Source organism: Prunus mume, linkage group LG3 (genome assembly GCF_029339155.1).
Source record: "Prunus mume cultivar Tortuosa linkage group LG3, ASM2933915v1, whole genome shotgun sequence".
Lineage (NCBI taxonomy): Eukaryota > Viridiplantae > Streptophyta > Magnoliopsida > Rosales > Rosaceae > Prunus > Prunus mume.
In genome coordinates this window covers 23,958,109-23,969,572 of record NC_142700.1, presented here as the reverse complement: position 1 = coordinate 23,969,572, position 11,464 = coordinate 23,958,109, and the positions used below count along the sequence as shown (strand labels likewise).

At 34.1% G+C, this 11,464-nt stretch overlaps 1 protein-coding gene and 1 long non-coding RNA gene across 3 annotated transcripts; both read right to left on the bottom strand.

Moving 5' to 3' along the window:
* Positions 1-3,303: 3,303 nt before the first annotated feature.
* On the bottom strand, positions 3,304-10,537 carry LOC148919170 (uncharacterized). The gene is made up of 2 exons (XR_016125409.1): positions 9,696-10,537; positions 3,304-3,354 (listed from the first exon to the last, which is right to left on the bottom strand). It is a non-coding gene; the product is annotated as an uncharacterized LOC148919170 (long non-coding RNA).
* On the bottom strand, positions 5,830-8,560 carry LOC103326812 (Phospholipase A2 family protein). Of its 2 annotated transcripts, none has more exons than XM_008229055.3 (3): positions 8,397-8,560; positions 6,476-7,159; positions 5,830-6,272 (listed from the first exon to the last, which is right to left on the bottom strand). In XM_008229055.3, the coding sequence occupies exons 2-3, from the start codon at positions 7,068-7,070 to the stop codon at positions 6,148-6,150; spliced, it is 720 nt and encodes a 239-aa protein (XP_008227277.1). In that variant the 5' UTR covers positions 7,071-7,159; positions 8,397-8,560; the 3' UTR covers positions 5,830-6,147. The 2 variants fall into 2 exon arrangements, with proteins under 2 accessions (XP_008227277.1, XP_088905089.1); XM_089048963.1 differs by having other exon boundaries at positions 6,476-7,104; positions 8,397-8,554.
* Positions 10,538-11,464: the final 927 nt, after the last annotated feature.

The window sequence follows — 11,464 nt, the reverse complement described above, 5'->3', positions numbered from 1 at the left end:
AGTTGTGTGGTTATTATGCGTAAATTTTGAACTTAACTTGGTGTGAGAATATTGGATTTAAGAGTGTTTAATATCAATTTGGACAAAAATACCCTTTTTATGATTTTTCAAAGGATGTTTAAGAAACAGAAGTGAGAAAATTACCAGAAAAATGAAGCTTAATCTCACGAACGCGTGGGCCAAACGGTTCATGGATCGGAGTTATAACAAAAAATAAATTAAATTTTGAAGTTTTGAAATTTAATTGGAGGGCTAAACAGTGAATAGTGTACAGTTTACAGTGCTATTCTCGGTTACTGTTAATAAGGGACTACGTGCAAAAAAAAAGATAATTGCACAGTAGCCCACGACTTGAATCAAAACCCCAACCCAAATCGAGACTCAGCTAGAGGATTCGACCCGACCCAGCTTTTCCGGCGACGATAGATGGTGATCTTGGTACTGTTGGAAAGCTTTTGGCGATGCCGTTCCATTTCTGGGATCAATCAACGCTTTCAACCACCGTGTAAAGCCCAGCAACTCCGTAAAGCTTCGGATTCGAATTCAAAACTTCAATCGTGGTTTTGATCTCTTTCCGTGTTGATTCATGTATTTTCTTAAGTTTTAAGGTTGTTTATCTCGTCGAGTTCTTTAAGGAAGTGTAGTTTTGAACTGGTGATTCTAAGATTTTTCCATTGCTGGAATAGTACCTAAACCACCACGCTCGTGGCGATCATGCTATGCCTTGCAAATTTGGACAGTTAGATTGAAAATGATTGGACCGTTGGATCGTGTCTGATTTTATATATGTCGTAGATGGTGTTGGGAGGAGTTTGTAGGTATAGACGGATTGGTGATTGGACATCCCGATCTTAAGTGGCTGTGTTTCAAAATTAAGGCTAGCGATTGTCATTTGATCGTGCAATCCAAAATGATCTGACCGTTGGATCGGGCCCAAATTGATGCAGGATGATGTCAAGACTATTTAGAGTCTATTGGTGGATAATATTTGAAATCTGATGTTGTGGGCCCGAGGTGGATTTTGGGAGTTGTCAGTGACTTTAGTGAGTCACGGAGGAGGTTCGCCTAGAATGATTTGTGCCTCGATTTACATGCAAGTGCACGATAGTTGAGTTGAGTTGGAGCTCAATCATTATTGAAGTTTTGGATTCTAAGTTGAGTTTCATACTTGCTTAGGTTTTGTTGGAGCCGAAGTTGCTCGTTGAGGATTGTGAGTATTGTTTTGTTGAGTTGATAAAGAACGCAACTTGGATGAGAGGTGAGTAAAACCATTGTAGTCGTGAGTAAAATTACGAATTATTATATTTAGGGTAAACTACCCAAAACCCCCCTGAACTATAACGCTTGTTGAAATGTCCACCTTGAATTATTTTTTCAGTCAATTTAACCATCAAACTATTTTAAATGGCCAATTTAGCCCCTGCCGTTAGTTTCCATGTAGTTTCATCCAATTTTCTGTTAAAAATAATTAAATCTTTAAAATTGTGTGAAGGAATTGATCAGAATGGAGGAGCTAGAGTTGAGGTTCTATGAAGGAATTGATCAGAATGGGGATGCAGTGTATGAAGGGTACGGTTGGCCTCCATCTCTTTAATAAAGTTGTGTTTTTTCTAATTTTTCAAAATGTTTGTTTTCTTAGGGATTCATCTCCTTCATTTTTCTGGGTTTTCGATTTAGAAATTTACAAATCATGGCTTGATGGCCTGCGGCAACATCAGATAGGTTGGGTGATTTGAGTTTCAAAGATTGGGGGCTAAATTGAGTTTCTGGTAAAAGAGGAGAAGGGGGAGTGGTGTTGGTGATAGGCTGGGTTACTTTTCTTCTTCTGTTTTCTATTTTGAATTTTGTTTGTTTTTGTTTTTACATTTTTTTTAATTTTTATTAATATTGTACTTTGTAAAATGACAAACTTACCCTTATAATTGACAGAAAATTGGATGGAAGTGTAGAAACTTGAAGGTATGCGTTAAATTAGCGATAAAATTTATTATAAGGGCTAAATTGGCTGAAAAAATAATTCAAGGTGGACATTTCGACAAGCATTATAGTTCAGGGGGGTTTTCAGCACTTTACCCTTATATTTATTATAATGTGACCTTGGATAATGTTAATGTCTATAATTAACATGTTGTTTGTGATTTTACAAAATGTTTTAATTGATTTAAAGCACATGAACTTGTTCGTCAACGGTTCATGAGGTAAGTGGAACCGTTTTTGTTTTAAATTGATTCTTTTTATTGAAGATTTTGGTGTTGAACCATATAACATATGTTGTGGATGTATGGTGGAAATTCATTTGTGAATAACCACATAAATATATATAATAAATATACATTGCTGTGATTGATGTATTTGGCGATAAAACAATGTTTAATGTGAAATGACATTTTATATTGTTTTGGTGTTGACGGATTTAGGGGAGAATACCTTGAATCCCTTCTGAGTTTGTCAGGTGGGCATTCTCATGGCAAATAATAAGGGATAAATTACCCTAGGGAGTAAGACCCAAGAACAGTTAGAACTCAAGTATGATGCCATCTAGTACTCATGAATAATGTGTAATCATGAGTGAACGCTACTTTGGTGGTTTGTAGTGTTATAGATTAGAGGTTCATAGTATTCCCTCTTCTGTCTGTCAAATATTTGATGTGTGAATACTGCTTTTGAAATAAAAAAAAGTTTTGGTGTAGTCACAGTCGTGATCGAAACAGTTCTTGAAATAAAATAAAAGAAATATGGTTGTGATGATATTGAGGATTATGATTACCTTGGTTATACAAGGATTGTGGCATGCTAATGAAAGTGCATGTGTTTGTTTATTATGTGTAAATTGACATATTATACTCTGGATGTGGTTTACTCATACAAGCTTTAGAAAGCTTATCGGGTTGTTATGTGATGAACCCGGTACACTATTCGATGGTGTAGGGGCAAATCCTGCAGACGGTAGAGACCGTGAGCAGGTGAATTAAGGTAAGAAGCAGGAGGCTCGTTGGTGGTTCCACATGGTGCAAAGTGTGGTGTGAGGGTGTTTGTGAGTGTTAGACTTCCGTTGTGTAAAATGAGCTATGAGGAGCAGATTATGTAATATGATGATTGTTCATTTTATTATGTAAGTTTGTAATGTAATATTTGACTCAAAAGAGTTGAGTCAATATTGACAATATGGTTCGGAACAATGGTGTCGTATTAAGAAAAAAATCCCAGGTACTTTTGTTGAAGGTTCAAAGCTTCACGTCCCGGATTGTTGGTTGTTTTGTTTAAACTCAATGATTACTTGTTGTTGAAATTTTGAGGCATGACATTAAAACACACAGATTTTATTAACGAAGCATAAAAGAATAAAACAACAACCTATTAAATATGTAAGGATTTGTATCTCAAGTGGTTAAGAGCAATACCCTACCTCTAACTAAAAAAAAAAAAAAAAAAAAAACCAGTACCCTACCCATGCACCCAAGATATTGTGTTCGAGTCCCCCTCCCCCCCAATATCGCTCGTGTAAAAAAAAAAAAAAAAACACAAACACAAAAAAAAATCAGAATACAATAACATACATTCGCATACCATATAATCAATTTGGAGGCACTTCGCATGATCATAGAATCATGGTTCGTTTGATAACCATTTCAATTTTTATTTTCATTTTCACTTTTTGTTTCTCCTCCCTTCCATCCTCCCTCAACTTTGGAGGTTCTAATTTTCTTTTTCTTCTTTTTGCCTTCTATATCTAGATTTTTCTCACTTTTTCACTTCGGATCTTTTGCCCTAATTTTAATCTTACTATGTAAATCTTTTCAAATTCTCCCCATGCTTTTGTGGATGTTTACTACGGAATATTTGCAAAGAGTTATTTTCTCTTTTGGGATGATTACATGTTTTTTTTTTTTTTTTTTTTTTTGAGTTTATTGCTACTTGGTGGCTAACATTTTTTCCACATATGAGTGTTTATCATTTTAATTTTAGTGCATGTGATTTAGAAAAACGAATATGGGCATGTTTGACTTCAAGGTTGTATTAGTTATCCAAACAACCCAGTGTCTGCTTTTTGTTGGATTAATTAATAAGCCCTTGTGGTGTAACTCAATGGGTTGAACCTTTTCACCTTTATCTATGCAAGGGCGAAACCATGAATTTATCAGCGGGTGAGCTAGCTAAAGTTATTAGCTTAAAATCCAATTATCATTTTTTTTACTTACAATTTATGTAGGCTCTATATAAATAAAAGTATACATTAGTATAAACCACACTAGTTATAAACACAAGAAAAAAAAAATGGAATTAGAGCCATATTATTCATGAAAGGAAGAATTTCATTTAGAAAAAAATATTATCTTTTGGAGACAAATCAATGAAAAAAATATAAAATTGGAGAGTTAGAGCTAAGGTCTTTACTCTTATTGTGGGTCATTGGTGTTGGGACAGTCTTTGATTCCGTATACGAACGTGAAAAACCTTTGACTATGCATTTTGGTGTTGCAAATTGGTGATTCCGTATTTTTATATATTTTTAGGTTAAAATACTGGCTTATATAAATTTTATTTTTATTTTTCACCAAAAAAATCACTACGCTACAGCCCACCAGAGCCCACATAGTGATTCTGCCCGTGTGGGCTTTGAAATTGTGCTTCATCTCCCTTTGACTTCAAGATTATATCAGTTATCCATACAATCAGGGATTACTTGGATTAATTTTATTAATTTGACTTTGACGTATGAATTTGAATATTTGTTGTTAAGATTCTTGTTGCTTTCGCAAGTGCAAGAGACCTTTTCATTTATTTTATAATTTATTACCATCGTAATTTCCTTTTACTTTTGTTTTGGATTGTAACTGGAGAGATTTCAATATTCGGTATATCTTTCATGAAGTAAATGTGGTGATAGACTCCTTAGCAAATCACGGACATATAAAAAAAAGGGAGTTTCACTAAAACACCCAAAATGGGGGTTGAAATTATAAAAAAACCCAAGCACTATTTAAACATATAAACACACCCAAAACCTATCATTACACACACTCAAAACCCATTTATAAACACACCCAAAAAGTCAAACACTATTTAAACATATAAACACACCTAAAACCTATCATTACACACACTCAAAACCCATTTATAAACACACCCAAAAAGTTGACTTTGGGATTGATTTTGGGTGTGTTTCTATGTTTAAATAGTGCTTGGGTTTTTTTATAAATACATGTCTAGGATTGGGTTTATTTATAAATTTGTAAATTCATAAATAATCACAAAATAAACGAATTCGTCAAGGAAAGCAAAGAAAAAGCTCACATAGAAATTAAAAAAATAACAAGAAAAAGAAATATAATAAAATAAAGACAATTTTCTTTACCTCCAGTGAAGATGAAGATGGAACTGAACAACAATGGAAATCAAATTAAACCCTAGAAATTTAAGCAAAAGGGGAGCTCATGCGATTCCGAGAAAATGGACGAATTAAACCAAACAAGAACGACTGTTTGCCAAAAAATATAACCAAGAACAATTGACTGAAGAAAGTGTGACAAGAAATGAAAGAAGCCCAGCAAGTGGAAGAAGAAAGTAGAGAAGGAAGTTGCACGTAAACAGAGGACATTTTGTGAAAATTGTCATAATAAATAAGGGCATGTTGGTAAAAATTCATTGATGCTCACAGGTTCCAAACTGATTCTCAGAAAAGCAGAAATAAAAAGCACATTCGCCCCTGCTTCTCCAGACTGCTATTGCTGGCAGGAATTTTCACAAAAAATCAGACATCCCTCCTTGTAACAAACAGGTGGACACACAAAACTGTCAAAGAACGTCACTTTCACCAAACCAATCAAATACCAAACAGGCACGAACCCTAGTCATCTTACTAAAGATAAAAGAAAGAAAAGCTTGTTCATTACTTACTTACAGATACTAACACCAGCCAATTGGAAGCTGGGATAACTAAAAAGAATGCTAATGCATTATACAGAAGCATCTCTGACAGTCTCAATAAAAAAATTATATACATAAAAGCCAAACACTCAACATTGCTATTTTCCCCCTGGCACAGAAAAGCTTTAGTAGAGATCAAAATTTTGAAAGGGGGCATCTGTTGCAATGGGCACTAGTTGAGTATTGTAGGTTACTACTTCCAGAAGCTCATGATCCTTTTTAAGTTTTCTGAAAATTCCAACCTCTCCATCTTACATTGCTTAGCCATCCAAATTGAATCAAGGGTTGTCCTGCTCGCAGTTTCAAAAGGTGAGTTCTGTAAGGGATAAGTAAATTCCTGAGACCTGCCATTCATGTTGGCACGACAATCAGAATAAATACCAGGGAACAATTTTTATCAACACTAAAAAGAACAAGACCTCCACCAACCAACTCGAGAAGTAAAACACTACAAAAGTACCAGTTGTAGTTTCCATATAAAATTTAATTTATGAGAAATATATACCATGCAAAATATGAAATTTTTAAGTGCTAATGCTATTCACACCTGTGATGCACATTGTCTTATAAAGGTGAGCAATGCCAGCGTCCCCTTTGGTAGCCATATTTGGCCTCTCAAGGCAGTCCAGAAAAGCTAAATCAGCCTTCAGCAAATCAGCCTGATCATGACTGTCATAACCAATGTCATGACAGTAGCAACAAAAATCCAACCAATCAATCGGCCGCTTGTCCCAAAGAGGAGATCCTCCATCCTTCCCACTTGACCAATTAGGCCCACAATAATGCCCATATCTTGGGAATAGCTGAGAAAGAAAACCTCTTACGCCAGTATGCCATGGGACCCTAGAAACATATGGCCTAAAGCGCAAAAAGTTATTGAACTCACCATTCTTGAACATCCCACGAGGTTGTGCACGCCTTCTCAAACCGCGGTTAATAGTGGATGGAGTATGAATCTTATCTTTAGAATTCACTGACACCCAAGGAACAAAGGAAAGAAGGGGCCAACCCAACAACTTGACATCAAAACAACCCTTCTGCTGAGGTCGTTCAAGAAGGGAAGTTGTTGGTAGAGCTGGTTCCAAATCATTGTTTGATTGGGCCCTGAACCAAGGGATATTACCAAGAAACCCAAAGTTCATTTTGGTCACCTTTGCAGCATATGTTCAATTGGAGCTGTCAATCAATTTGCACAGCACTGTAACAATAAACCCATACATCTGGATTGTCTCTACACAAACACAATTCAAGCATACTGAACCATTTCAGGACTTTTTGCCTAAACAGAAATGGAATGACTATAACCCAAATTCATAATCAACCTATAAAACAACATCTACAATAAGAAGTAGAATATGTAGGGGCAAAAGTATATCAATGAAGCAGAAAAACAATCAAAACAAGAATAAATTGCTTCAATAGAAAGTGAGGGAAAATATAAACAGAACGGCAAGAATTTCGAGCCATTTCAAGCCCGTATAGAGAAACGAAAAAAAAAATATTAAACTAGGCCAATTGACCATAATGGAATAGTCATGCCTTAAAATCCCAAAAGAGAAGATTAACTAAGTAGAAAACTTTGATGTATACACCCAGGAATAAAGCCATAAAAATAAAAATAAAAATTCAATCAATGAAGGAGACAATAGTGGAAAGAGTCCTCAGATGGCGGTAAATTTTAGATCATTGTACAACTTCCAAGGATACACCATCTAGAACAAAACAAAATTTAAAAGCATAGTGATCACGTACAAAAAGAATAAATCTCTACTGTAAAACCAAATATCTTACAAACCCAATAATACCATTAACAGTTTCTAATACTCCTCTGTAACAATTCTAATCCATTCAACCAAAATGATGACTATTAAAGAGCTCAACCACATTGTCACCATGTTCCTTCCAACCATGGGAAAAGATTTCTCAGTTATAAAACTGTTGCTTCTTGTCATGGCATTAGCACAGGTCACAAAACCGTTCCGCATATGTATTACTCGTACAAACGGATGAAAAGATTAAGCATTCCAACTCTATTCTTAAAATAGGAGCTTAGGAATTAGGATATGAAACAATAATTGCATAAAACCCATGTTTGATTTCGGGAAGATTTTGGGAGAGGAAATAAAAACAAAACAAAACAAGAAAAAACCTAGAAAACAACGGCTTCCAAAACCAATAGCTGCGTATCACATTCCAATTTATATTTCTATTTCCTCTTCCTTTCCTGAATTTAGAACAAAAAAAGAATGGAGAAAGAAAAATTGCCAGATATAATAAAAGAAGAGAACAATCAATTAAAAATATATAATAAAAAAACAAAGAAAGAAGTACGAATAACAACATATCCGCTAAATCAAAATAGTACACCTAATCAAACAGCTCAACAATTTCTCCACAATAACCAAGAACAAAAATTATTAAACTAAATAAAATCAAGGAAAGATAAAAGAAGGGGGGAAAAAACGCACCTATGTAAACAGGATCAACGCAGAGATTCGTCGGATTAGAACATCTGATTGCGAGTTTGAAATTTCAGAAAGATAAAAGAAAGTCTTCGTGTTTAAGGTCTGGTTAGAGAGAGAGAGAGAGAGAACGGTGTGGTTTGGTTTCTTTTGGTTTTGTTGTTTTTGAGTCCAAATGGATAAGGTTAGGAAATTACTTGACTACCTGTTCCTATTTTTTTTTCTTTGTTTTTTTATTTATTTATGAGTGATATATAGGGAGAGAAATTATTTTATGGTACTTCCATTCATTTGCCCTTCACCATGGCAAGGGGTTTAGGCAGTACTATTTACGTGAATAATTCTACTTGCAAAAGGTTGTGGTGTTTCCACCAATTGCCATGACAACAACTATTCACATGAGATATGATGAGAGAAATTTGCATAGAGTTTTGGTGTGGGAAGTGAAAACTACAACTAAGTATTTATTTTATATAAAAAATCTGAAATTTTTGTATTTTTGTAGATTTTTAAAAAAATTTGTTCTTGACGTCACAAACTCCTGGAACTAAAGGCGATCTTGCCTGAGGGCTAGCTGGATTCGTGGCCCCATCTCCTGTCAGGGCTAGCCCTTCTGCTGGAAACAGTTTTTGGGCCTAAACACCACCCCAGCCCTTGTTGCTAGAATTGCTCTGATAGTACCACATCTTGGGGTGGGCATCAATTTGGCCGAATTGATGAAATCAACTGAATTAAATCGTAATTACTTGTTTGATTTGGTTTTAATAAAGAGAACGGCTTAAAAACCAAATTGGATCGGCTTAAACCAAACCGAACCTTTTATTTGTGTACTTATTATCTATATTATATTTTACATGTGTAATACTCTAATTAGGTAATAACTATATATGAATACTTGAATTGAGCTATATTAGTAATTGAAATTTGAAGTTTTATGGCATGTTGAGCTTTAGGATGGTTTCATACTCTACAAAATGATTTTAAGTATAGAGCAAGTTGTGAATTTGTTGTTGTAATTGGGCTAACAATATTGAAAAAATGTAAAAGGAAAGAGAATTGAGCGTAGGCCCAAACTGTCTTAAATTGGTTTGGTTTAATTTTCTTAATGATTTTTGTTAAAATCGAACCGAACCAACCTATTATATTGTAATTGGTTCGTCCATGATTTTGAGGTGAAATTGATCTAAACCGGATCGTGCCCCCCCTAACCACATGGTACAATGACAATAAATATCCACTTGTATTATAACATGAATGAGTAATATCATGTGACCTTACTATGGTACCACATTCACACTCTCATACATATTAAATAAGTAATGATTTGTATATCAAGTGGTTAAAAGCAGTACCATATCCATGCACCCAAGATACCGTGTTCGACTCCCCCTCCCCCTAATATCGCTTGTGTCACCAAAAAAGAAAATCAGAACACCATCTCTCATACAATCACATACATTTTTAGTATATAATCACTTTGGAGGCACTTCGCATGATCATACAATCATGGCTTGTTTGATAACTATTTCAATTTTAGCTCTTATTTTCACTTTTTGTTACTCCTACCTCCCAACCTCGCTCAACTATGGAGGTTCTGATTTTCTTTTTCTTCTTTTCGCCTTCAATATTTGGATTTTTCTCACTTTTTCACTTCAGATCTTTTGCCCTAATCCCAAGGTCTTAAATATCGAGGGTTTCAGAAATATCGGTGGTTCAAAAACACGGAAATATAGATGGAAATATCGGGAAAATATCGATATCGATAAAAATTGGATAAAAACCACGGAAATTGTGATAAATAAATGGAAATTTTTAATGAAACTTTGTAAAAAGTTTATTTAGTCAATCATCTATTATTTTAACACAAAAGATTGGAAGGAAATGCATTTCATAGCATGTTTAAGTGATTTAAGTTAATTATATTGCGAGTTGACAAACTTTGTGACTTAGAAAATCTAGAGTAATTAATGACAGAAAATTAAACACCCTCTAGTAATTTATTTATCATTTTTACTACAATATTTTACACTTTATAAGTTGCATGGTAAGATACATGAGTAACTTTATTTCACGTTATTCATTGGACATCATGGCATGGTACACATTCTTATATTTATTATTTATAAAAAATTGAAAAATAATTAAAGATGTAAACCAACTTGATTTGTCATGAAAATTAAGCACTTCACCATGCTTAAAAAATAATAGTGAAGATTGAAAATTAACTAAGAACATAAATAAAGTTATCCAAAGAAGAGTTAAATAGGAAATAAAGAAAGTGATTATAGAGATTTAAATAATTAAGCAACAATTTGAAGGGGAATTTAGTAATGTAAGTACTTATAATAATAAAATAAGCAATAACATTAAATGGATTAAATAGGAAAGAAATAAATTATATTAAGTAATTAAATATTTGATCAACAATATAGAACAATAAGTAATTATTTTATATTTTGAGAAACAACTTGGAAGAGTTATAAATACCAGATTCGATAGATACTAATCACAAAGTGATGGCTAGCGTGGTGGCTAAGAGGCTTAGGAGTTGGAAGCGAGGAGGGGTTCGAACCCCTGAGTGCAACGTTCAAGCAAATTATTTTCAAGCAAATAATGTCTCTCACTCAGGGACTTCGTAGCAAAAACAAAAAAAGGGTGGGGGCATATGGAGTAAGGGAGTAATAAGGACGTGGATCCTACGCCACGAAGTCTCTGATTCTGTTAAATACAAGCTCACAATCTCCTGGTATTTGCCTTTCTCATCCCATTCTCTGTAATTATTGTTGTTGTTTTGTCATTATTTGTATGATCTGGGGTTTCTCTGTTGATCTCGGATCGACGTCTGTTTTACATTAAGAAGCACAAACACGAATACAGATACGGGGATATGATACGACACGACACGGGGATACGACAAATTTTCAAAAATTAGGATACGATACGTCGTGGATACATAAATTTAAAAAATATATAAAATTTTTAAAAATAACAATATATATAATTTAAAACATATTTTAAATAACATAAAAATGATAATATTATTACTTTTGATATTATTACTTTTAACATACTTC